Below are 26447 nucleotides of genomic sequence, written 5' to 3'. Positions count from 1 at the left end.
CAACAGGCATGGCGAAATGTTCAATTTCGCACTGAGCGAGTTCCCAACCTCACCAACATGATCCAATTTATAGCTGCAAATCTCCTGACACATATTTCTGTTAGGGAGTTTAACAAAATCCAAGTCTGCTGAACAATAGGGCTCATCCTGCCTAGCTTAAACTGGCCTCCAGCCAGGCAGACATGGACTGCTGCCAACAATATTACCAATGAAAAATTCAGTCAATACAAAAATGACTAACAACAGTTTAAAAAGTATTTAAATGAATCAGTGGTTTTAATATTATTTGAATGTCCATGTAGAATATGGGAATAAAGATTAACATGTAGGCACGCATGGGGAAAGTGAATGTTAGAAAGAGATCAGACAGAAAAGGGATATCTTATTATTCAAATAAAAACAAGGGGAAATTATTTATTAAAATAACTAGCCAGAACAGACACATTCATTTTTATGTCCTTGTTCTTGCTGTCTACCCACCCAAACAAGCAGAACACTCCCAGTGCTGTCTGTGAGACTCGGAACACAAAATGTTCCCTTTCAGTGTTAAAGGATAATAAGGCAGATGCTTGCTGCACTGATGCAAGCCACTCCTCTGGGTCATCATCCAACACCATGTCAAGCAGAAAGGCCCAGCTCACCACCCTCCCAATGCCCCAGGAGCCCCAAGCTGAAGCATCAACCTGCCCCAGCCCGAGCAGGAGGAAGAATGAGACCTGGACATACCCTAGGACTCCTCTTTGCTCTTGGTCTTATACATGCCTGCTCGGGACAGCCCAAGTGGCTTGAAGACCATCTCAGGTTAGGCAGCAAATATATACTTTAAGCATTTAGACACTTGCAGTGACGAGCACGGTATAAATAGCAGCCGACAGATTTATACCCCTCATCCTCAGAAACTGTTCAGATTGTTTTCCATTTGAAAGAAATGGAAAGAATAAAAACACAGGCAATAGATTTGTGCCTGCTGAGACTCATTTCCTCCTGCTCAGCAGCTGCCCCTGTGCAGTGGCAGGAGCAGGAATCCTGCGGGCGGTGCTGGCGCTGGGAGCCGGGCTGACAGCGGGCGCTGCCCTTCAGAGCGACCAAGGGCCCCGGCTGGGACACAAACGCAGGAAAGCAAATGTGCCTGCTCTGCCCCATCCACTTCCCGTCCCAAAGCCACCGGCTCTCGGCAGCAACTCTCAAGAAGGGCCAGATTGATACAGAACAAAGAGAAAATCTGTGAAATGTGGAGTGTAACCACTGCCTAGCTATTCAGATGAGGCGCTTTTGCACTAAAAACATGACAGTCAACATCACCGGGAGCAGCTGTGACAACTGTCTCAGAGATGCAAATGCTGGACCAGAGGCAGAATTGCTCCTCCAAAAGACCAAACATGCCACTCAGTGCCCAAGGCTTTGGGTTCCACAGCCCATTCACAAACTCTTAGGCATATGACAATAATAATGACAAATTCCAGCTTATGTTTTGATGTCACTCAAGAGCAGGCTGTGGAGATGGTAAGTGCCTGCATTATAATGAAAGCTTTCGGCTTGACAGGAAGGATTCAGTGACTCAAGACTGTAAACAAACAGCATTTCCATGTTAACACAGGGCACTGCCACTTCCACTGTGTATGCCCCAGGCACTGCTATCAGAGAGAGCATTTCAAGTTGATGTGAACCATCTAAGATTTCTACAAACACTTAAAAAAAAAAAGTAATAAAAAGCAGGGGTGGTTCTGACTGCACCACATAGCTCTCAGAGGATCCTCCTTTGGGTGGATGCTTGGCAACTTTGAGAGAAGCTATAGTGCAGAGAATATCTATTATAGGCAAGATATTTTGTATATTATAGATGGTGTCTTGTTTTCTTGTTTTTTTACATTGATAGTAACATCAGTTATCTGGCTGGAGCCATATCCCACCCAGGCAAATGTTCAATCACTGACCAGTGAAGTCAAAGTGTAGAACAGTACCTGAACAACTTTTATGAAGAAATCAATTTCATCCACATCTTCAGTCAATACAGACTCTGGAGTTTTGCAGATTCACTGGAATTGTCAGTCTCTGCAAACCTTTATGCTATTTTTTCAGTGTACTTCTGTTTTTTTTCCCTTATTAAACAAACTGTCAAGCAGAGTTTTTGTTTCACAAAGAAAAACGGTTTCATAAACATGACCAACTCTGCACAATTAACAAATTTCCAAGAGAAATACCCACTACACTGATTATCAGTGGGTGCTACAGATTATCCAGGTGCTGGACATGAAGGTCCTGCATCAGAGAGTTTTCAATCAAGCTGCCATTTTATTCTTAGAAGTGATGTGAAAGGTAAAAGGAGGTTAAGCACCCAAATACCTTTGAAGACTTGAACTGAACTCTTAATTTGGGTATCTAACTCCTATTGATTGGGAGCTGATGACAGGACTTTAAAACCTTTGAAGATCCTGTCTGCCATGCTTTTTAAGTTTCTTTGTCATGAAAAGAAATGACCTTAAAGATTTTCCGTTTCTTTCCTTTAAATGATAGTAATCCTTTTCCCTTTCAACCAGTATTGCCGTTGTGTTTCTTGGAAGACACTTTAAATAACACATGAACAGACTTTTCTATTTTATTAGGGAAGGAAAACTTCTACGAAAGAAAAATAACCTTTATTCATTTTTAACATAACTTCTACAGCTATCCAAAAATACAGTATTTTTTTTTTCACTGACAGACTGCTGCCTCCTTTGACCCAGTGATACACAGAAGAAAGTTTAAACAGGGAAGACCTTTTCCCATCTTCTGTATACCATTGTTGCCACATTGGTGAGATACTCCACTGGCCAAAATGTATGCAAAGTGAATACTACAGATGTTTCACAATACTACTGTTATGCAGAAGCAAAGAAAATGCAATAATGCATGTTAAAAGGATAGAAACTGCCATGCTGGTTCTTTCCCCTATACTTAACAGAGGAGCAAAATGCTATACAAATTTATATAGCTATATAGTAAAATTAGTTGTTAAAACTACTGAAACCAGCAGTCTATCTAATATAGTATCTGCTATTTAAAATAAGAAAAAGTAATCTGAAGAGGTAAGGGAATTTAAAAATGCATAATACGATATTTGTAACGGGTTTTCTATTTTTTAAATTATGTCAAATGCTTTTAAATTTTTTCACTTTGAAAATCTTCACTTCAAATGAAGTCACGAGAGACTGTGTACTACGTTTGGCAAAGATGGACTGAGAAAAGTACTAAACAGAGACTGCATTATGGCTACAGCCTTGGAGTTAAACTGTAAAAAGTAAATTCCTTAGGGTCAACATAGCAAGCAAGAGCAGACCTTTGATATTCTGCTGAGGAAGAGTCCTTACAGTCCACATCAACAATGTTTTGAAAGATGCTGAGGGCTCTCTGCTCCCATCACTGTAATGATACTGGAGGATGCTCAGCTGTGATGCCCTGTACCAGCTGGACAATTCCTCACAGAGTTATGCCTGAACAGTTGAATCAAGAAAACACTTTGGTGATAACAGGTTCCCTCTGGAAAATAACCAGTTAAGGGGGGAAAGAGGGGTATAAGCATAGGAATTTTAAGATGCATGAGGAACTGGAGGGCGGGGGACTGATCACAGCCTGTGTTGAAAATGGTACACTAGGCTGAAGGAAAGGCAGAAGTTACAGATCTTGTGGGTTGTCTTTGGGACAATTCCCAATCTATTTTAGGAATTGAGAGCTATGACTGTATTAATGACATTGATTGATTACAAAGTAGGTAATATTAGTCAGTACAAAAGACGATCAAAGGTACTACCTGAGAAACCCTTGGGACCACCTTTTGGCTTGGAGTATTAAAAATGCAAACATTTATACACACAGATCAGAACCAGGCCTGTATAACTGAAGAGCTGTAGGTTATCCAGATATAGGAGGAAAAAAGGAAGGAAAAATCTGACCATATCTGTTGACCTAAAATGGTTATAGCCTACAAACAGCTAAACCTAACTATGTCATGTGGTGCTCAAAGAAAGAAATTGATCACTAGCATAAATTAGGAGGATTGTTTACAGTAGAGGTAAGACAGCGCAACATCACTGCTGATGTGTTACTGGTGGGCCTTCATAGAGACAAACCCAGAAAGCCTAATACAAACTGGAATGGGAACCAGCTACCAGCATGAAATGACAGGAGGCTGAAAGTGTGAGTATTATTTAGTATGACAAAAACTAGAGCTGGAATTTTGTGACTACTTTCTAAGAATATATTTGAGGCTAAATATCAGGGAGGAAAAAGAGCATGATGATGTTTAGGAGGATAATCAAACCATTACTGGAACATGAAACAACTTTGCTTTAGGAATAACGAGGTCCTGAAAATCTAGTGATTAGGATGAAATCTGATAAAATAATAAGATAATCATCACACAGTCACCGTTACAATAAAGGCTCATAGACCAGAAGAGACATTCTGGGTCTTGGATCCCTACATCAGAAATGAAAGAACATAAGTAGGCTTCTATATGGGAGTGTTTCAAATGAGCTTTTCAGGAAATTGGAAGTGAGGTGCAAATGACCTCAAAGGAAAGACATTTTTCTATGGGTAGCATAAAGTGAAACTGGTCATGTGTTTTGTGTTATCTCTTTCATCTTATAAAGCCTATGACCCCTTAAGAATAAAGATTATTTTCTTCCTTAATTTATGCATTGTAGCCAAGCTTCCTGTTGTATCAACAGTATTTTTAAAATTACTTATTCATTCCTGTAAAAAGCAAGGGTTGTCTGCATATCCTCTCAAATTAAGACATGCAAAATATTAAAACCTTCCTCCTATCTAGGCAGTAATCTGAGTGCAGATGTTTTAAAAGGCTTGGGGCATGAGGACCCTTTCAGATACAGCAGCTGAGGCTGTGCTGGGGGTATGTGGAGTCAAACACACTCAGACCAAGCCTTTTGGCTCTGCTCAGCACCACACTGCAACTGATAACCCCTTACAATGCTGGTAATCCACTGCAGCCTGCTTACCAAGACAATTTCCACCACCCTGAATCAGGAAGTTGGGACCAAACCCAGAACCCTCCTGCCTTGGAATGCTTTTGGCTGGCTGAGAGGCTCACTGAGGGACTGCAGGAAGCTGATTTGTTCCAGTGCAGCAACACCAAGCTTCTGTACAAGTTCTAAACAAGGAGTTTATCAACTTATGCCAGATTTAGGGATGCTCTATATCATAAAGTGTTATCAGGACTGCTGTCAGGCCCAGCCCTGATTTTCCATATTACATCTTAAAACAAATGTATTGTGCTTTAAACACACGTGATTCCCTAACATACGTGAGTATCACAACCCATGTAAAATCAACAACAAGCAAAACCTCCCACTTTGCTTCTCATGAAAGTGTAAAATTCTCAGACTACCAACACTTTAAAGTTACACTCTCACCTGCTTTTTCCTATCTATGTCACATTCACCATATCAAGAATGGGACTGTGGGTGAGTTTCAAAGAAATCACTGTAACTTCAGTGCTAAATTGCTCTCAAGTCTCCATTAAAAATGCAACAATGAGCATGGGGCCTAGAGAACCCCAGCTCTGATTTTTCTCCACACAAATGCAAAAGCATAAACATCTTAATTTCATGAGTAGAAGCTACTTGTTTGACATGATATAACATTTAATTCAAAGCAAAGTTGACACTGACGGGATGAGGTAGTTACTCAATATTTTGTTTCATCCTCATTACTCAGCATGTAGTCCCAAGGTACTACTTATGGAACACCATCCAAATGTCACCCTTACGACAGAATAATTCATTATATTATGGACTTCAAAAAAAAAAAAAAAAAGAATTAAGTAGCTGAAACTGGGGTCTGTCAAATTAGACATCCAGGATTTATTCCCAGATTGTGGAACCTCTGAGTAAGGTATAAAGACTGCAACAAATACTCAGGAGTATGAAGTGAAATAATTGTTATTACAGCCTGAACTGACAATGGTCTTGGTGGCAAGGGACAGGAAAGAAAATATACTGCCCTCCAAAGCCAAAGCTCTTTTTGCTCTGGAGGGGAAGGGAGAGCAGCAGCAGACACTGCCAAGCAGGTCTGTTTCATCTGCCCCATCCAGAAGTTATCTCTGTGTTTGGACTGAAGTAAAGCACTTTCTCCTGAGATTTTGGAAATAAGCCCAAAGCAAGCTGTCAATTGGAATGTTCAGAAGCATAGGACTCACCCAAATACTGAGTGGCTTTCCAGTGGGTCACAGCAAGCCCCTGTCTGCCTGAGGACTATTCCTTTCCAACAAATTCCAAAATTCTGCTGCAAACCAGGAACGCAGTAGAGCTCCTCAATATTAAGGATGCATCATTTAATTACTTGTATAAGTGAGGGCATAAGTCAGTCTAAATCTAAGAATTTGCTTCTCTATCTTCAGTAACAACTACCCCAAACCTGTAATTTCACTTTGCAGTTATGAAAAGTTTCATTTGGGGGAATCAAATTCTTTCTGCTTTCACCACTGCCTAACTCTGCATCCATTTAATGCATTATTTCCATTAAGCTTGGGAGAGTTTCCAGCCAAGGATATTTCTGCTGGAGGCCAGTCCAGAATGGTGCAGCCCAGGATAGCAACCAGCTAAAGCTTTTCTAATCCCCACATTCACAAACGGTGGCTCACAGTGCCTGGCATGCAGGAACTGAATAGAGCAGGCAAGCTCATATTTCTCTCACCAGGCCAAATTAATAAAAACAAAACCTGATTTCTCCTTCTCATTTTCCTATTCTTCCTGTTCCCCAATATTTTTCCTCTTTCAAACAATTTTTTTTTTTTGTTTGAGAAGCCTAATGTTTGGCTGCCTTCTGAAGAAATGGGCACAGTGACAGATGAAAGGCCGTATTCATCGCCTAATTCAGAATAGGGAAAAACCGACTGCTGTGCATTTAAGATTCTAACAACCTTGCAATTTTGTAGAGCCGTTTTCCCCAACCCATTCTTTTGAAGAAATCTGCTTTTATTCTGTTAATAACTAACCACAGTTGCAGCAGCATGGATCCGATTAGCAGTTCTTACGCTACAAAGGGGGCTGGGGGGGAGGCTGTGAACAGGGTTGCCAATTTGTCCACCTGGGTCCCCAGAAGAAAGATTAGATGAGGTGCTTGCTCCTTTCTTCCCCACTCGCTCGCTGCTCTGCACTAGACAGACCTCTTCAAAGCTCAGCCACTGATTTAATTTCTTTTTTTCCCCCTCTAAAGTCTCCTTTAACCACCCCTCCACATGTTTTGCACTCTGCTGCTGCGTCCCTCCAAAGGGATGGCGTGAATTGGGATGAGAGGGGTTGGGAGAGGCTGCAGCCACAGCTTGCCAGCATTTTCTCTCACGCCTCTACAGGGCCTCTGAATTGCTTTTCGATTTTGAAAATTATATTTTCTTAAATTTTTTTTAAAAGTGCCTATGTTCTTTAGAGAATGATTCAGACCGGTAGGCATACTGTGTTTTTTCATTCTGTCCTTTTAATCCTTCCATAAAAATGGTAGTTTTGCTTGCATTTGAACTGAAGTAGAAGACTGTAAAGGGTTGTATGGATTTAGTAATCTGTAATTACTTAGGACACATCACTCCATGTTTGTAGTAATTACGTGTAATGCAAAAAGCATATACTTCAGCTAGAGGAAAACCATTCTCAAATTTTCTATAAAATGTCAATTAAACTGAATATAAAGCTGCAATTGATGCAAGTGCTAAATATCTAAAAGCTCCTAACAAAGGAGAGGGTAGTATTTCTTTTTTGGCTCATTTCTTCCTTCCAGAAATGAAACCTACCCTGCCACACACCTGAAACTTAAAACCTCAGAATTCTATTTAGAGATTTAAACCAAGTTCCAAAAGGAAGAATTTTTCATTATCAGTGCTCATTCTCTAGACTGTATTTATAACCAGGAGGAGATTTTTTCTCTAAGCTGCTCCTTATTGTGTCACCTGCATTCAAGAGCCTGAGAAGCACAACAGATGTAGCAGACATACATTTCTAAAATTTACCACCTAATAAAAATCTTAACTCCTAACTTCAACATTGCCAAATTTTAACCGAACCACAGATCAACTGTTTATAATATCTGCAGTGTAAAAACATGCAAGATATAAAACAAAGGGTGAATGCAATGTGAAATTGCTGTTTCTTATCCATATTTCTTTTCCCTTGATCCACGTAAGTTTAAGAATTTCTCAGAATCAGGCAGCATTAACTTGGAAGACCATTAGCGATGGAGTTTGAGTTCTCCCTGCTCCTCCCAGCTCTCTCAAGTCTAGCAAGCAGGGAAATTGGAGCAGCGCTACGTGGCAATGAACTATTTACCTAGTCCTGCCTGCTACTCCTCATGCTAGATCACTGTCTCTGATTAAAGAGCATTTTAGTAGCAAAATGTATGTGCTCTCACTAATACTACCCTCAAAAGGAACAAACCCTCAGCTAATCTAGTTTTTCTTATTGTGTTATATGGCATATTACACAGCCCTCGTCTCAGCAATTCTCAGGGATGAGGGAGAAAAGGGCAAGTTGACTGCATAAAGGATAAAAGCACCTTGAGGCAAACCTGCTTCCAAAACCCATTTGGTGGGTCTGATCTCCCTAGAAGACAAGATCTATCATGCCATATTTCATCTTGCCCGACAACGATAAGCTCCAAAGACCGGTGCGGAAGCGAAGCAATTCTTCATGTATTTTTAATCAACCGAGAACTTTCATCTGGCAAGCTCCCTCCGCAAGGTCACACGCACCACGTGCGGCCACGTGCCTCTCATGCAGTTTGCAAACACCAACTCCTATGTCGGCTTCTGTTTGGAAGGGGGAGTATTAACATTAGCAACTCCTGGTTATATCATTTATAAACATGCAGATGTGGATTATTAAAGATTAATGCATTTTGGGATTGGTGTCGGCATTCCGTTTGTCTCACGCCGAAACCAATTCTGTTCTTCATTAGTCAACGACAACCCACATCACCCTGTTGTGGAAGAGAAATCAAAGGTGCAAGCGTGAATTGAGAATAAGTGATGAAACTGATTACTAAGAAACTTAACGGCTGTAATCAATCAACACATCACAATAATTTGAGTCCACTGTTATCTGAAAATGGGGAAAACACAGAAAAGCTTGCCGACAGAGTGAATTGTTCTTTTGTGTTTGCTTTCTAAAAACCCACTTTGCAATTTGACTTATGCATCTACCTACAGAGCGAGGCTGTCAAAGGGCTGTTCAAATCCTTCAAGTCGCAGTTCCAGTCACATGAATTTTGTCTCTAAGGAGGAGAAAGGATATCTCGTTTTTCATTAATTTTTAAAAAAATTATTATCTGGAGGTAGTGAAAATGTTCTTCTTTTGAGACACAGAATTAATTCAAGCCATATTTGCAATTGCACAGACTCCTTCGAAGGAGGGACACACCACGTATCTGTCTAGTCAAGTCTGACACTAACTATGAAGCATGAAGGCCACTTTAAATATCTCTCACGGCAGTGATACATAGTTCACTGAAAAAGTGAAAACTGCAGCAGCCTATCCCATCACAGAAACCAAATACCTTATGACATTTATTCTTTATTTTATCTAGGTATAACAACCATCTGTCAACAACAACAAAAACACACTGATGGAGATGTGAGAGACTTTTCCCATTTGCTCATTAATCACTGCTTAGTATTGCAAGGGACAAGGGAGTGAGAAACAACCTTTTATTTTATGATAAAACACAAATTAATGCCCTATTTGCCAACACCAATAAAGAGAGACAATCTACATTTGTGCAGCCAAATAATGACAGAGTAAAAACCCCCAAACATTCAAAACCAAACACACACCACTTTAAATTTCTTGACAAAAACATAAGTGGGTTGAGAAAAAAAAGTTATAAAGAAATGCATAGTTAATGATCAAATGTAAACTGTAGCTGTCCAAGGATGGCCTTAGAACATGCAGCTAAAACTAACAACAAACATACCTGTCAAATCTTGGCCACTGTGGTTAAGTATATTTGAATTTTGTTACGTGAAGCAGAGCACATGCATAATTATGCAAATATGTTAATTGGATTTCAACAGCCTTCATACTCTAGATGGATTTGTACCAGCAGGGTGCTACCAGTGACTCACAGAGCTACAAGAAGTGGCCTGTGTACATGTGCTGCCACAGTGTCCACAGCAGCAGATGCCCCGCCATGGGGGCTGCTCAGCCATTGCCAGGATGGTGGAAGCAGGCCTGGCAGGAATCAGCAAAGAGGACAAACCTGATATGGGGCAGAGCACAGATATGGGGATGTGAACACCACTGATCTGGCCATTTGGGGGAGGGTGCTGGACAACTCTCAGCGCCGGATCCTTCAGGGTGTTCAGTCCATAGGGCAGAAATGTTTGGCACTGGCTTAAGACAGCAATTAAACACTAAAACTGCAATGTGTGACTGAGAATTATAAGCACTGACCCACCAGATATTAAGCAAGTGAAACCACTTAAAACTAAACCCCATAAACTACCCATAAAAAGTAACCACCCAGGGCATGCTTTTTTGGGGGGATTTACTGTTTTTCTATCTGATACTTAACTTTGGGCCAATAAAAAACAGCAGGTTGATGCCTGTGGAAAATTAAAACCTCTGTCATCATGAAAACTGAACAGGAGGAACTTGAACAGCGTGTCTCTGTCTCTTTTCATCTCCTGCACCTGTTCTGGAAAGACCACCTCTGCAGAGAAGGACACCTCCCTGATCTCTGGCAACGTTGCAAGTATGACAGGAGTTTTTATAGTGCCTTTTGCTGCATAGTGTTTTCTCACAAAACCTGATTGAGACTATTTAGTTATTTCATGAAGCCTTGAGACAACAGATTATTCATCAGTTGTGACCTGGACTGAATTCTAATAGGTATCACAGGCTGGATGCTCCCTGTGCTAGAAGCAATGCCTTGAGCTACAGCGCTTTACAATTTGCTTATTTTTTCGTCCTTTGAAAGATAGAAACACTCTAAATGTTGTACAAACCATTCAAAAGAAAGGCTTTTAAACTACTACTATGTGAAACATTCACATATTTCATTTATAAGCATGCTAGATTTGCAAAACTGCTGATTAGATGTTTTGTGCACTAGAAGTGATTAAGAACATAGCTACGTCAATGGCATTTTGTGTTTTGGTTTTTTTCTGGTCTGGATGCCAATGAACAGCATGCATCTTCCTTGCAACAAGCTGTTGCAATATTTTTGCCTCCGGAGAAGCCAAGGGAGAAACATTGATAGATGTGCTAAAATAATCTTTCTAGACAGGGGGATCATATCCATTTTACAAGGATATAATCCCCTCTTATTTTGCAATTTCTTTAGGGTATTTGAAACTTCAAAAAAAGCATAGTATTACAAATTAATACATTCATACATTTGTTTGTGTTGGAAGGGATCTTAAAGTTTGTCTGGTTCCAACTCTCCTCCCCCCTGTTATGGGCAGGGACACCTTCCACTAGACCAGGTTGCTCAAAGCCTCATCCAACCTGGCTTGGAACACTTCTAGGGATAGGGCATTGACAGATTCTCTGGGCAACCTGTTCCAGTGCCTCACTACTCTTACAGTGAAGAACTTCTTCCCAATGTCTAATATTAACCTCCTTTCAGTTCAAAGCCATTCCCCCTGGACCTGTTACTCGTGTCCTGTTAAACAGTTCCTCTCCAGCCTTCCTGTAAGCCACCTGTAAGTGCTGAAAGGCTGCCTGCCATAAGGTCTCCCTGGAGCCTTCTCCTTGTCAAAAAAACAAAACCAAAAAACCGCAGTTCTCTCAAGCTGTCTTCCAGAAGAGGTGCTCCAGCTCTCTCACCACCTTTGTGGCCCTTCCCTGGATCTGCTCCAACTTAGGGTCTGCTTGTGTTGGGGACCCCAGAGCTGGATGCAGAACTTCAGGTGGGGTGTCACCAGAGCAGAGCAGAGCAGAGGGGCAGAATCCCCTCCCTCACCCAGCTGGCCGCACTGGTTTTGATGCTAAAGGTTGCCTCTCTGGGCTGCAAGTGCACATTGCTGAGTCTTGTTGAGCTTCTCCTCCTCAAATACCCCCAAGTCCTTCTCAGGGCTGCTCTCAATCCATTCTCTGCCCGGTCTGTATCTGTTGGGATTGCCCTGACCCAGGTGCTGACCTTCTACTTGGCCTTGCTGAACTTCATGAGGCTCCCACAGTCCCACCTCTGAAGCCTGCCCAGGTCCCTCTGGATGCCATCCCCTCCCTCTGTGTGTCAGCTGCCCTGCACAGCTTTGTGCCATCGGCAAACTCGCTGGGGTGTGTTTGATCCCACTGTCCGTATCACCCACAAAGACATCAACCAGTGTCACTTTCAGATGGTAGTCTTCTCTCCCCCAAAAATATTTAAAAGAGGTGCACATCATATAATATACAAAATAGTGGTGGTTCACAGGCTAAGTATGTAGAATAGCTCAATCCCAAGGAAAATATTTTCCCAAATTCTTTTCAAAAACAAGATCTACAGTAAAACTATTGTTTTACTATAGTATCTTCTGGAAACTGGTTCAACAGGTAGGCTTCTCTTTTATAAGGCATAAAAGAAATCATCACTCCTATTCAGATTCTTGCAGTAAAATGTCCCTTTGGACTATGATAGACTGCTCCTCACGTTTCTCTTCTTGCAGCATTTTAGTCACACACACTGACTAACAAGCACACCAAGACAAGATGTCCTGTTACTGTTCCATCTGGGTATCCCATTTCCCTCTTGCTCCTCTTTTTTGCCTGGAGTGCTGGCTGTAATGCTGTAATTCTGATGGATCCTGGATTTCAAGCCAGCTAGGTGTGAAAGACCTCCAGGTTTGCAGAGAGTAGAGTTCAACACTGAACAGATTACATCTATTGATTCACATAATTATCACAATTAAAATTTTGGGTATTTTTAAACAGAGGAGGATACTGACTGGTTAGCAAAAATTAAGAAGCCTGGCAATAATACTCCTAAACCAGAGTATCCACAAATGGATCTCTTTCCGAAAATTGCAAATTCATGTGTCCAAGTTCCTCAGTGAAAGGAGACAACAATTGTAATAAAAACAACAATGTAATTGAAGCTTAACAGAGTGAAAATAAACTTGTTTCTTCAGAAAGTACGTGGAATGTCTTAAAAGCACAAGTCAAAATACTGATCAATGTAAGTGAAGTCAAAATACCAATCCACGTGAAAAAAATAATGTATTTCTAAAGGCAGCATTTGCTACTCATTTTTAGCATGGCATACCCTTCTCCTCTATAGAGATAAAAATTGCTGTAGGGGTTTAAAAATAATAGAGTCTTGTACAAAATCTGCTTGTCCATCATGGGTTAAGGGATTCCTGGCCTATCAGCAATCTTTCACAGAACTCTTAATATTAAAAAAAATTTGCTGCTTACACCGCAAGGGAGAAAGAGCTGACAAAAGCCTTTGGCCAGTGAGATCAAAATTGGGGATGGGGGGGAGAAAGGGGAGCTTAGCTTATTTACATTTTTGCTTTGTTAGTAAACTGGAATTGTTAGAGCAGGAGGGAAAGGGGAAAAAAAAAAGAAAAAAGTGAAATTAACAGCCACTAAATCTTCTGGCAACAGCAGTGCATTTTGATATATGCTGCGTCAGCTTCCACTAATGGTTTAGGGTTGAATAAGGCACAGTTCAAGACCCAAAGCAGTGCGGGGCACCACATTTCGTTCTTTGGAAGAATATGTACCCTAATTACAAAGATGGCTACAAAATAAAGAGTTCAGGATTTCTGGCAAAACAGAATAATGATCTACTTAATAGGAAATCTTAATGTCATATTGAATCAGTAGAAATCATAGACAAGTAGTATTTCATCCCTGTAATGAACATACATCTGAACAAGACGTCGTCTGATTTTGAGAGAAAACTACCTTTCTGAAAAAAATCCATCAGAATTGTTTTTTCTGCTCTTAGGAGTTAATCTCCCTGGTCTATTCTGGTAATGTGAATGGAAACAAAGGCTCTATATGCATGTGCCACTTACCACACAAAATATCCATCCAGTATTTCAGAGAGCACAGGAAGGAAATGCCCACTGAGCTAGGGACGTGCCAATGTCAGTGCTGCCTGTGCCAGGCTGTTCCTGTGAAATTTGTGGCGTGCAGCAGAAAGCAATGCAGGGTGGCAGGATTGCAGAGGGGTGTGGAGACAGCTTAAACAGGCAGTGGAAGAGAATCAGCCATTTGGGAGGTTTAATAGGGGGCTGTTTGTTTGTCTGCCCTTTTGATGTTAAATTAGTTTTCAATTTTGTTGCAAGGAAGGAGCCATTGGGAAAAGGACGCTTCTCTTCCAGTAAACCCTGGGAAAGCAACACCTTTATTTTAACGGTCTTCCCACCAAGAACCCCCTGCAACATTTTGGCTTTCCCTAGCTATAGCTATCAGCAACACAACAGCTGCTCATTTTACAATGACTTGCTGGAGAGAGAATGATTGAAAGAGCCAATCTATGTCACATTGAGAAACTGTGGCACAACATCGCAGGAGGTAATAGGAGAGGAATGAGGTCAGAACAAACAAGGGTAGGGTGAGAACAGAGAAGAAAATAGCAGAGAACAAAATTACTAAAGGCAAGGTGCTGTACTACACAATCTATGTTTAAAAACGTCTACAACCTGACTGCTGCAAACAGCCACAGAAATGCAAACAAGCTCTGTGATACTTTTTCTTAGGGTCTCATGAATGCAGCTGATGATAAAAGCTACCAGAGTCCTTGTAATGAAGAACAATGGTGTGAACACACTTAGGTGAAAGCACAGTCTAATTCATACGGCTTGAAAGCCCCAGCATCCAGCAGCATTCCTCTACCACAGGCCTTTAAACAGCAGCCTTGCTTCTCTCTTTGCAGCTCGAGAAACAGCAGCAGCAGCAGCAGCAGCAGCAGCAGCAGCGGCGATGGTAGCGCAGCTGCCCGGCTGCCCTCTGGAGAGCGCTGCCTTAGCTCACGTCTGGGAGTTCACCTTTAGCAAGAGCTGCAGAGACCAGAAGCTTGTCTATGACAGGGAAACAGTGCAGGGTGATTTTGATTTAGCACCATTCATAAAAATCGTTCCTGAGAAAGAATTGCTTTTGTGTTACTGCAGCAGACCAGAAAACCACCGTGCAAAATGGTGGCACAGATTGTATGTAGAGACAATGCTTTTCACTAGGTGAGTTACAAAATGAGCTTTTGGGGCTCATCTGAAATGATAAAATGACTCTGACTCTGACCCTGACCTCTGAGCCCATATACCTTCTATTTTTACCCCATGGGGATTAGGTGGTTTCATAAAAGTTATTACTCTCCCCTACACACTTATGCTCATCCTTACATATCATGGCTACAATAAAGCTATTTTCAGCGTCACAATGTTTTTTCCCCATTCAGCAACCAAGCTGCTAAAATGCCAATCAATTTACTCACCTGAATCTGACTGTGGCAAAATGTTACCTTTCCAGCCAGGTGGACTATCTGGCTTCACTCAACAACAGAGGTGGATTTCTACACCAAAAACAATGCGAACCACCTTGGAAATACAAAGCTACCACACTGCATATAATGCTGTCCCCACAATTCCTGCTCCACCTGAGCATGTGCTGCCAGTCAGAATGGCTGTAGAGGTATGAAATAACTGCAGGGCATGCACAGCATCAGGGCTCAACATGCTCAGGCCACATTTAGTACTAAACATTCCTGTGTGCACTGAGCTTACTTCCCTCCGCTTATCTAGTTTAACCTCTGCAGACAAACAGGCAGGAACATTTTACACAGATACCTTTGTATCAAATACCAAAACACATTCTACTCTCTGAATTTTAACCAGCATTTGGTTTACAACAACACTCAAATCACCTAACAAAAAGGCATCTCTGCTTTTGTTTCTTTTAACTGAGGTCCATGTTTATTATTTTGCAGTTTTGTCAGCAACTGATGTTATCCCCAGAGTAATGTCAGCACTCTCCTACTCCTAGGAATTCCCCTAGTATTCAAAATGTCAGAAGATAATAAAAAACTTGAGCGTCAGAAAGAGAATAAACTCACCTGGAATACTAAATACAAATTGCTGCCTGACCCTCTGGAATAAGTAACATGCCAGATGGGTAGGGATAAGGTAAGAACTGAAATTAATGTATGCCATTTTTTTCTTCTGGGTATCTTAACAGATTTCCACAAATTTCTGAATATACATGATTGTGTGTCATACTCTAAATTGCACAAGAGAGCGAGCATCAATCCTGCCACTGGTATTCCAATTACTACTGATGGGGCTGAATCCCAAGTAACTTGCTAGTTTTTGCAAATATTAAGAAATATTTCATACAATATTCTGTATTCAGGTCAAAAATCACATTGCCACAATACAGAGTTAGAAAATTTCTGCCTCAACCTGCAGGTCTGTAACCACCATTCAAGCTCAACAGCCAAACCCAACAAAAATACACAGGTAGAACAAAAGAAGGACTGTAAATAATCAAGAGAAGTATGTGACAAATGATACACAAAGCAAATACAAAAACTACAATTAAGTATTCACATTCACATTGGTTGGTGATAAAGACATTTATCGAACCTATGTGGAGTCAAGTTCAGAATTTTGAGCTTTCTGAAGTCTTGGTAGCTGAAGTTTAGATTGAATTTACTTTTGCTTTAAGTATGCATTTTTTTTTCAGAAAAAGGCCCTGAAAATGCAGGATTCTCAGAAAATAAGTTAGTTTGGAATATGGGAGTATTTATTTATGTATTTAATAAACCTATCAATTGGTTTAATTTTGTTTGCTAGAACAAACTTACCTGGAATACTCGCTGGAGAAATGGGACCGGATCTTGACTGGTTGCTTCCAACAGGTGAGCCTACAGGGGAAGGCGATGGGCCCCCAGGGATGCCAGAGAGATGTGGAGAAGCATGAGGGGAAAACGGAGACTGTGCAGGGTTGCTCTGCTCCCCTTGGCTGCTCGTGGAGCCTGACGCGCTGACAGCTGAGCTCAGGGTTGCTTCAGTTCCAGTCGGCAAGTCGTCAATGGATCCAGATAAATCCTGAGCAAAAAGGAAAAATGACCATAAGTGCTTGCATGAATGCTCAGGCCACAGGACTCAAGAGCTGGCATGGCAATAGATTCATTTGTTTACTTATTGCAGCAGATAACTGAGAGGTTGTCTTTAACATTTAACACATAGTTAAATTATGTCAGAAAACAAGGACGGTGTGCACAATTCTCTGCTTAATCTCTAATTCTTTTGAGAAAAAGAGCAAGCAAGGGCAACGAATGAATTGGAACCAAATTCATTCAGCATTGAATTTAACCTTTTCCATCTGGATTAAGCTTTCAAAATTAATCCCACAAATGCTGCCTGAGCATACCAAAACTAATGAAAATGATACATCAGTTTCACTTTCACACAGTATTTAATTTTGGGGTTTGCTACCATTACAATCACAGCTCATACACTTCACTCTAAACCCCTACAATGAGAGAAGAGTGTAAAATACACAGCTCTGTAACACTCCCTTGCAGGTCCTTTGCCTTGCAACAAGGAGTGAGAAGAGGCCCTGCCCTCAGCAGCAGCACTGGATCTGCTGGCCACAAGGAATCCAAGGAGCAATACAAGAACTGTATTCTGCTGCTTCTCCATTTCCACCAAACACCAATGTACAGCTCACAGGTTCGATTCAATTTCATCTGAATACACTGCTAACCAGTTACTCCATTTCAGCTCATAACTGCTGCATTTTCAATGAGAAATTTCCTCTGTAGGTCACAGCACATTTGAATTCTAACTATGAACTGCAGCTGTAACACAGAAGTTATACTGGTCTCTGAATCTGTGGGAGTAATTAGGGGTTTTAAATAATTTTAAGATCAGATATGAAAAACCAAGAATGCTGTAACAAAGCAAGCACATGCTCCCCAACTGTCAGAAAAAATGTTAATTCCCAAGCATCACAGAAAAACCTCATACAAACCAAAAGGTGCCAATATTGCTATGCTTCTGTAGCTATTGGCAGGTCATGAGGAACAGGTTACTTTGTTGCTATTTCTATTAGCAAATTAAAGCTCAAAAAAGTGGCATGGATCTACCTCACATATAGATCAGGTAATGAAATGACCCCTGAGACTTGAAATAACTGGCATGACAGGGTGCATTACTTTGACTCATCCTGACTTCATTGGTTTGGCTCGTACAAGTGGTTGCAGCACAGACAGCACACAACCCCTTGTCCAAATAGCACAAAAAGAACTGGGTTCTGCCTGAGCAAAGAGCAAAGGAAGCAGAGCCTTAGTGCTGCCTGATTTTCATAACAAAAATGAAGTTTTTTAGAAGTGACAGAACAGGGACAGATCTCACACGGTGTGAGTTAGAACCCTGCCCAATGATGGCTGCCTCCATTGCAAGGGAGGCTCGTAGCCAGGTTCCCTAACAGACAGGACAGGAGGAGTAACAGCTGAAGCACTGATAACACTCACTAGAGGCTGTAGAATGCTGCCTGTTGTTCCTCCTTGTGCAATGCTACCCTTTATTCCTCCTTGTCCATAAGGGCAGGGAATGCAAACCACCCAACTCAGCTCTCTGCAGGGCATCTTGCAGGCCTTATTTCAGAGGAGTTCCCACAAATACTTCAAGAACAACTCTCACCACAGTTAAATTTTGCTTTTTCTGACAAGCATGAAACTGTACATGTATGCCATGAGGCACATGAAAAGCAAAAATTAAGGCCAAAACTTCAGTCTATGTGTAGATGCTGCATTCACTCAAGAGTAGACTTCCAAACCCGTAAAATGGAAATTTAATTATGATGTGGGCAATAACCTATTTTCATTGGGGTTTTTTGGAACTATCAACTGCAGAAAATGTAAACAAGAAATAACAGTGCTTGGTACTGCATAGAGCAACAGTAGATATTTTTCACAGTAGAATGTATTTGGCAAACAGGTAAGCAATTACTGCTTTTCCATACATAATATGGTGTTTTTCTAAATGGAATCAAATCGCTGCTGTCGTCATGTGTAACAAATGCTGCAGGAAGTGCTGATAAAACAAATGCTGCTGAAAAGCATATAAAAAACCTCTGAAAACTGAATGTTACAGAATAGAGCCTATTCTAAAGGAATATAAATTCTGTCTAAAAAACAGATAGGCACACAACTGACAGAAGATATAGAAAGCACACAGGTTTATGTTTAGAATAACAAAGGTTTTAAAAGGGTGTGTGGAGTAAAGCTTTCATTTGTGTTGGCAAACCAAAGTACTTGAAAAAAACAAATTTGCCAGGATAATGGAAAAGCCATGAAAAAATTAGCACAGTCCTTGATGAAATTATCTGCTGTTCACAGGCTAAGGCAAAACTTCAGGATGGAACTGAAGTTCACTTTTCCTGTCAGGTCACAGAGATTCCTCCAGCCTTCCACAAGAGCAGAACAACTGGTGAGTCCCAGGCCTCTTCCTGAGTGCCTGCTTTCCAGGAACAACTTCACTCACCTGATGAAACTCCTTCACCAAGGTGGAAAAGGAAGAGAAAACTTGCAAGACACCAGCCTATTTAAATTGCCAAGCCATGCCACCACCCTGAAGCAGTGCAGGCTGAGGGAGAGAGCAGCCTTGCAGGCACAGCACACCCACAGGGCTTTGCACGCGCCAGGTGGGATTTTCTCCCAGGAATGGGGAACTTTACAATCAGTGTATCTGCTCAAGATGCAATAATAATGTTCACTCATCAGACACATGAAGAGAATGGAGAAAGAGTTTGATCTCAGGATGGCACAGAAGATTGTTACCTATCTAGAAGTCTGGGCTGTGCAACGCAATCTCCTACATTGTCTTCAAGTGGGCTAAAATAAGAAATATCAGCTGTTTTGTACAGGGTGGTTTGGGTTTTTTAATTTGTTTGGGGGGATATGGGTTGTGTGTTTTGATTTTATTGTTTTTCTTTTCTGTTAACACACACTTCAAGGCCTTTCCTAGTTTTCTAATGTGGAAAGCCTGAGCAAGCAAGCAACCGGGAAACTTGCAGCATACAGAGGCTTTAGAATCACCTCTCTTAAATAAAGAAGCTAATTGGGAAATTAAAGAGAAGGAGAAGAAAGACTTTATGTGAAGCACCTGGACAGAAAGGAGAACAGAAAGTTGACTTCTGCTCTATTATCAGCATTTTAATGCTTTCTTTTGCCTCATTTTAACAGAACCATAGTGAAGTTGTGCAAATTTCACATCACAAACATTTATTTATATATCAAACAGTATACACATACACATTGTATATGTCAATTACATGGATACACTTGCAATTACTTAGCATATCTACATGTAAAGCCATTAGGAAGCCTGCTAATAGGAGAAATTCACAGAGGTTTAAGCATACAGCCTAGTTAACAAAGAAGCTCTGTAACTAATACTCCTCTAGAGGACAATTTAGTCAGCAGGGCACCAAGTCTATTCTTCTTTTATAAGTAGTATCAGATCTATGATGCCTGTAAAGAACAGAGAGACCTTACTTACTGCATCTCATTCAAACCAAGGCACCTTCAAGCTACAGTGCTTCCATTTATCTTGTTGGAAAGTTGGCAGGTTAGGTAATTGCTGGGATTCTTTTAAGGGCCTGAAGTCCCCATACCCTAAGGCATGCCTTAAATTCTGCCTCTTTTCAGAGGCTTTTTCTGGAAAGCACTCATTTCTTCTAGTTAAATCTAGCAAGTTTAAAATTACCAGTAGTCTTGTGTTTCTTGTAGAGCAATCTTATTATTCCTATCTATGGTATTGTTATGACTATATTTTCAAATCTGACATAAAATCTTAGAAAAAATGAAAGACAAAATATTTTCTTTCTCCCTCCCATTACAAATCTGTATTACAATTCTGTACTATTTTACCTTTATATCCTGTATTATCCCAGACATCCTAACCAGCTTTCAAAGTTCATTTCTGCATAATACTTTGATTACAAACTGAAATGTCCCCGTGCAGGATTGATCTCTTTAAGCAAAGTGTTTATCTTCAACTGTCTTCAGTTCTAGCCTCACCTTCCACCTATGCACGACTTTTTTTCTTGTCCATCTGACAAGAACAAGAGCTGAGCAAGGGGTAGAAGGGAGCAAACTGTTTATCCAGAGCCAGGAAACACAAAACTACAAAGAGACCACGGGAAAAAAACCCCTACAAGCACCCATATATAATATAATAACATTAATTACTCGAGGAACACACCTAGATCCAATAAACAGCAATAGGGAGACTACAGTAGCTCAGCAATACCACCACAATTTTACACACCAACTGTGACAGGACTACAGCATTCCCTGCAGAACAAAAATTTACACTGGAAATACTTTGTGCAGTTGCAAGCTTTGCTTAGCAATGTCTCAGCAGATACAAACCAAGATTTTAAGGGAATCCCTTGCTAAATACTTACAGTTATAAAAGGATGAGCACCTTCTCTGAAATCAGCAGAAGGAGAAAATGTGGGGCACCTTGCTAATGGAGCTCCTACGCCACTAAATCACAGCCCAAGTTCTCTAGGAAGTTACTGCAGTTTGGGGCTCTCTGGTGGGGATTATGCAGAGCACATACAACCTGTGACTTATTTAAATTTTCCAACTCTTGCCTACCAGTTCCTTTATGCTCAGGGAGTAGAAGAAAAGCAGAGATATTAAAATAGAAGACATAGATATTAAAATTAAAGACACACAAAACCTTACTGTCTCCAAGTAGCTGAACACCCCACTCTACCCTACCATCCACTGTGCTGGGATGAATCCCAGCACTGCAGGTAGGGAACTGCATCAACTGACTGGCTGCAGGATCAAAGCCTGCTCATTCCATTCAGGCCTTCCTGCAGTATTTCCCTAGGATGGTGCTGCTCAAAAAACACAATCTTGCATGAAATATCCATCTCTTTAACATGAATCACCACTTTAGAAGCAAAATTATATATACAAGCAAACATATTTCACGTGTAAGTATGTAAATATATATTCAAACAGACATACACTCTGCTATTGTTTTGGAGCCATGGGGGATTATGAACAATATGCTCTGTAATTGAGATTAACTTTGAACAAATGATTTGGCTGACAAACACACATATGTACACAAAAGGAAAACCCACAATAGCTCTGTTTAAATTTCAAGATATTTGTAAGACCTCTTTTCATCACAAAGCAGCCTATAATAGCATGTTTCAAGAAGTCTTCCAAAGGCCCTGCTGGTCACATTGTGGAGGCAGCGAGCGAGCTAACAGCCTCCCAGCGCCTACGCAACCGGAAAAACGCACGGGCGCAGCAACGACTGGGACCACGTGGAAAATCCTTCTCTTTTCAAAGGCTGCCACCCCCAACATGGGTATCTTCCTTCCACACCAGCTGCATAATAACCCTCATTTAAGCAAAAAAAATGTACCTAACACACATCCTTAAAAAATTGTTTATCAGGAGACAGCAGGGCTGCCATTACATTTCTGCCAAAATCCCTTTTACATGCCTTACTGAAATTAATTCTGTGGGAAAACAAGGTTCATTCTCTGAATCTTGTTAAATCAAGGTCTGCAGTAGGAAAAGTAGAGAAGACCACTTCTAGTACAAACACCTCCCTGAGGAAAAAGCTTGATTTCTATTGACAGGGCTTATTCCACTTGCAAGACAAACACAAACTTTGACAACAGCTAGGCAGAGGTACTTCTTATGATACTCGCGTTACCTAGAAATCTTACTTAATTCCACTTACCATATGTTTCAGTGTTTTTAAATAGATTTTTAATTTTAACCTCTATGTCCCAAACTATTAATAGAACACTCTAAAGGAAGGGAATTCTAAGTATATGATAAAAACATTAGTGTCTTGCACTAAATTTATTGACAATGCACCACTTGCTAAACATATTCCCTTCATTCTGTGGACCTCATATGCTTCCCAAAATAACTTGGGTTACTGACCTGTGCTGCAAGTACTCTCTCTGATCAGTATCAAGTATTTTCTCTGAGAAGTTTTACAGGCAAGTCCCTGAGGATGCAAAAATCTTTTCCCCAAAAGCCCTATATTCACTCAAGTAACCAAGAAGAAGTGCAATCAAACAACACAGTGCCAGTGCCCTGTCTGATGTCCTTCCAATCTATGAGATCCTGGAATTAGATCAGTCTTCAAGAAGTCATCTCATTGGAAAAACAGATTCAAATCACAGCTTACTACATAATTGCTAAGCAAAAGACTTGTTAATTCAAAGAAAGAGTAATTTTTTACTGCAAAGGATTGTTTTTTGTAAGACAACCTTACCTAAAAATAAAAGTTGTTGACCTAGGGATACAGGAATCCAAGAACAGAACGTGACTTGCCCATATCTGTCACACATGGGACGACAAGAAGTTGCTAGGATGGATACAATCACATTTCTGTGTATAAAATGATCCATAATGGGATGTTACTTGCTTGTCCAGACAAGAGCTTTACACCAAAACCAGCTTGGGGCATCTAGGAATTCAAAACTGATGAAGATGAAGGCCCCACCAGCCACACTCCCCCCTGCCAGTGCCAAGTGCCACTCACTGCAGGGTCTGCAGCTCCCTGGCCGCTACCAGGAAGGGGCTCCTGAGTCCTACAGCTGCATCAAGTAACCTAAAGGCAAAATTTCACTGGTTTATAAACAACGACTCCTGTGTATGAAATGAAATACTAATGACCCATGTGCCATCAAAGCAAATTGACAAAGTCTGACAAGGACTGTAAAGCAGAGGACACACAGCCTGTCAGACAAGGATACTTTTTAATATTGAAAATAAACAGTAAATCTCCAGAATAGAAAAACAGTAACACGACATCTCTCAAGGTACAAACTTCCCTGTTTATCTCTGAAGCAGAATGCTTAGCACATAGAATTTCGGGAAATAAAATTTAAAAACAAAAAGCCACAAACCCTTAGGAGTAATTTGTTTCTTCAGTACTGTAGCAAAGAAAAATTCTCAGCTAATAACTCTTGTAGCTACAGCATCAGTCATTTATCATCAATAAACCATCAACCTTTAAAACAACCAAATCAATGAAAACCACAACAAATTGCCCCAATGAAGAGGAAAGAAAAGTTGTGTTTGCATAACAGCAATCTAATAAAATTCAGTTTATTCATACTACTTCCCATGCATAGTACCAAACTTAACCACTCCCAAACATGAAATTCCTTCTGTTAAACCTAGAGGGTTTTTCATATAAAGAATAGTGAGGTGAGATGTAACAACTTTCCTTTTTTGCTTCTCTTCATATTACAACCATTTTCTAGATCATGTAGCCTACAGTTGCCTCCACAGGGATAAGACAGACTAAATTGGCAGAATAAAACAGAGAAGAAGCTGAATTAAGCAAACCATGTACTGACCCAAAATCTTTCAAGCTCTCTGGAACTTGTTCTTTTGGGGATCACTATCCTTCTCCCTTTATGCGGCAAGCCTAGTGATGCCATCCTGATGTTTAACCTGAATGGACACTGCATGACCACCCTGCTCACCAGCCCAGACTGCTCTCCTGGCTGTGCTTCTGGCCATGCTGAATTCAGCATCAAAAAGCCACAGGGAAAACACCATGTAGCTGCTACTCCTCCTCCCATTACCTACTTACTCTACTTTCACAGCTGATGTAGAAAGAAATCAGACTAAGTAAGGGAGTACCAAATCACAGGAAAGACAAACACGGATTTGAGCAAAGGCATATGAAAAGGAACTAGACATTATTAATAGAACATATGGGTTGGTAGATCTGAAAGAGACCAAACATTTCAGCAAGAGCAGCAGCAATATGCATGAGAAAGTACTGCTTACTCCCTTTATTCCATTTACTCTGGCCATCATACTTTGGAAACTTGCAGCACATTCAGTCAGACATAGACCATCTGTCTTTGAGACTATGTATTCAAAAATCTGATATTATGCAGGTGTGGCTCAAGCAGAAAGGAACAAACAAAACTTCAGAATACCATAACATGTGATGTGGTAAAATTCACACCATGCCTCATCTGGACACACCCAGAGACTGCAGTGCAGAGATTCTCAATAGGTCTGTGCTGGGCACCTCCTGTAGGAGAAGCCCTTTGAACATGACCACACAACCTCATGTGGCTGCATGTACCGTACTGTTTACTACTACAGACATACCCTGAGTCACAACACACCTATTTTGCAACTATTAATTGACATCTTTCTACATGTGCTTCTCACACTATCCCATCCCACACGGCATCCAGAAGGCACTAACTGTGCTTGTAACTTTGGACCTACAATACTATCTGATTTGGAGGCTGCAGCTGAGAGAATAAAATGTTGGTCCAACAACCAAGTGCCCACTGATCACTGAAAGGAGATATTGTCATGCCACAGTAAATTAGCAAGTTGATAACAAGTGAGCTGCTCTGCCAGCCCAAGGACACCTATGCATGGAGCACGATAAAGGGCTTAAACAATGCGTTGAACCACTACACCTGTATGCCCAAGGTTTAAAAACTCTCGATCCACAGCACTTGCCTTTTTTTCTTTTTTTTTTTTCATATTAATACCCTTTGTAGAGTTATGGTTTGATAAAAAAGTCTGTCCCAGCAGGTTACCGTGGGAATAAGGATCTACAAAACATAGTTTTTCATTAGCTTAGGGCTTGTGCATGCATCATACCGCGTCTCTTTCTTCTCTCTCCCTCAACACTCTGTAACCAAATACCACAATTCAATGAGATGGTAAATAAGCCCCAGACACATCTTAAACTTCAAAAACACAGGTGCTCTGTTAACTTTCCATCTCTTCCTCTTGAATCAGAGAGGAGAAAAATGTATACATCAAAAAGACTGATAAATGTTGTAAAGACAACCTTTTCAAGGAACTGAATAAAGTGACTTCCCTCAGAGAACTTCCCTCAGAATATTAATTAATTAATTAAGTATTATTTAAAATACTGGATATGCAATGTTATACTGGGGTAACAGGCAGAAATGAGTTTTATAAGGTTTACCTCAGTAAATTTAGCTCAATTTGCCACTTCAGACTCATTGTCTCATCCTCATGCAAGATTCTCTCCTCCTTGTTCCTTTTTCTCTTCATTTTCATTGAACCAAATGTAACTCAGTGGAATGTAGTCTGATCATCAGTATGGTCACAAATGCATGGGGCTGTGATCACTCTGCTTCTGCTTTGTTCCTCACCCCCAGCCACACACTCCAACTGCTTACTTCTTTCTGAGGTCTGCGGACCACAGCAGCAAAACCAAACAATTACTCTTCAAGAGCTATTCACTCAACCCCTCCCACATTTACATTCTCCAGTAACCTGGAAAAAGATGGGAAAATGAAATCCATGCCGTCAAAGAGCAGAAAATAAACTTTCAGATTGTTTCTCACAAGTGCCTGCTGGAACAAGGCTCCCAAAACACCCCAAGTTCTGGAATTCACATTTCTTTGCAGTAATTCAGTGCTTGCTGGGCATGCTAAATAATTAAGTGGCCAGGGAAT

At 40.7% G+C, this 26447-nt stretch overlaps 1 protein-coding gene across 3 annotated transcripts in view; it reads right to left on the bottom strand.

Annotated features, from left to right (window-relative positions):
* The window catches only part of ARID1B (AT-rich interaction domain 1B), a 324913-nt gene that overhangs the window by 81955 nt on the left and 216511 nt on the right, over positions 1-26447 (bottom strand). For all 3 annotated transcript variants that reach the window (XM_063151340.1, XM_063151341.1, XM_063151343.1), the window contains one exon: positions 16774-17017. In XM_063151340.1, the coding sequence (XP_063007410.1) occupies positions 16774-17017 (244 nt within the window). The remainder of the gene's footprint in view (positions 1-16773; positions 17018-26447) is intronic.

Source organism: Melospiza melodia, chromosome 3 (assembly GCF_035770615.1).
Source record: "Melospiza melodia melodia isolate bMelMel2 chromosome 3, bMelMel2.pri, whole genome shotgun sequence".
NCBI classification, from domain to species: Eukaryota; Metazoa; Chordata; class Aves; order Passeriformes; family Passerellidae; genus Melospiza; species Melospiza melodia.
Note: the sequence above shows the minus strand (reverse complement) of the source record. Positions and strands in the feature narration are given on the sequence as shown.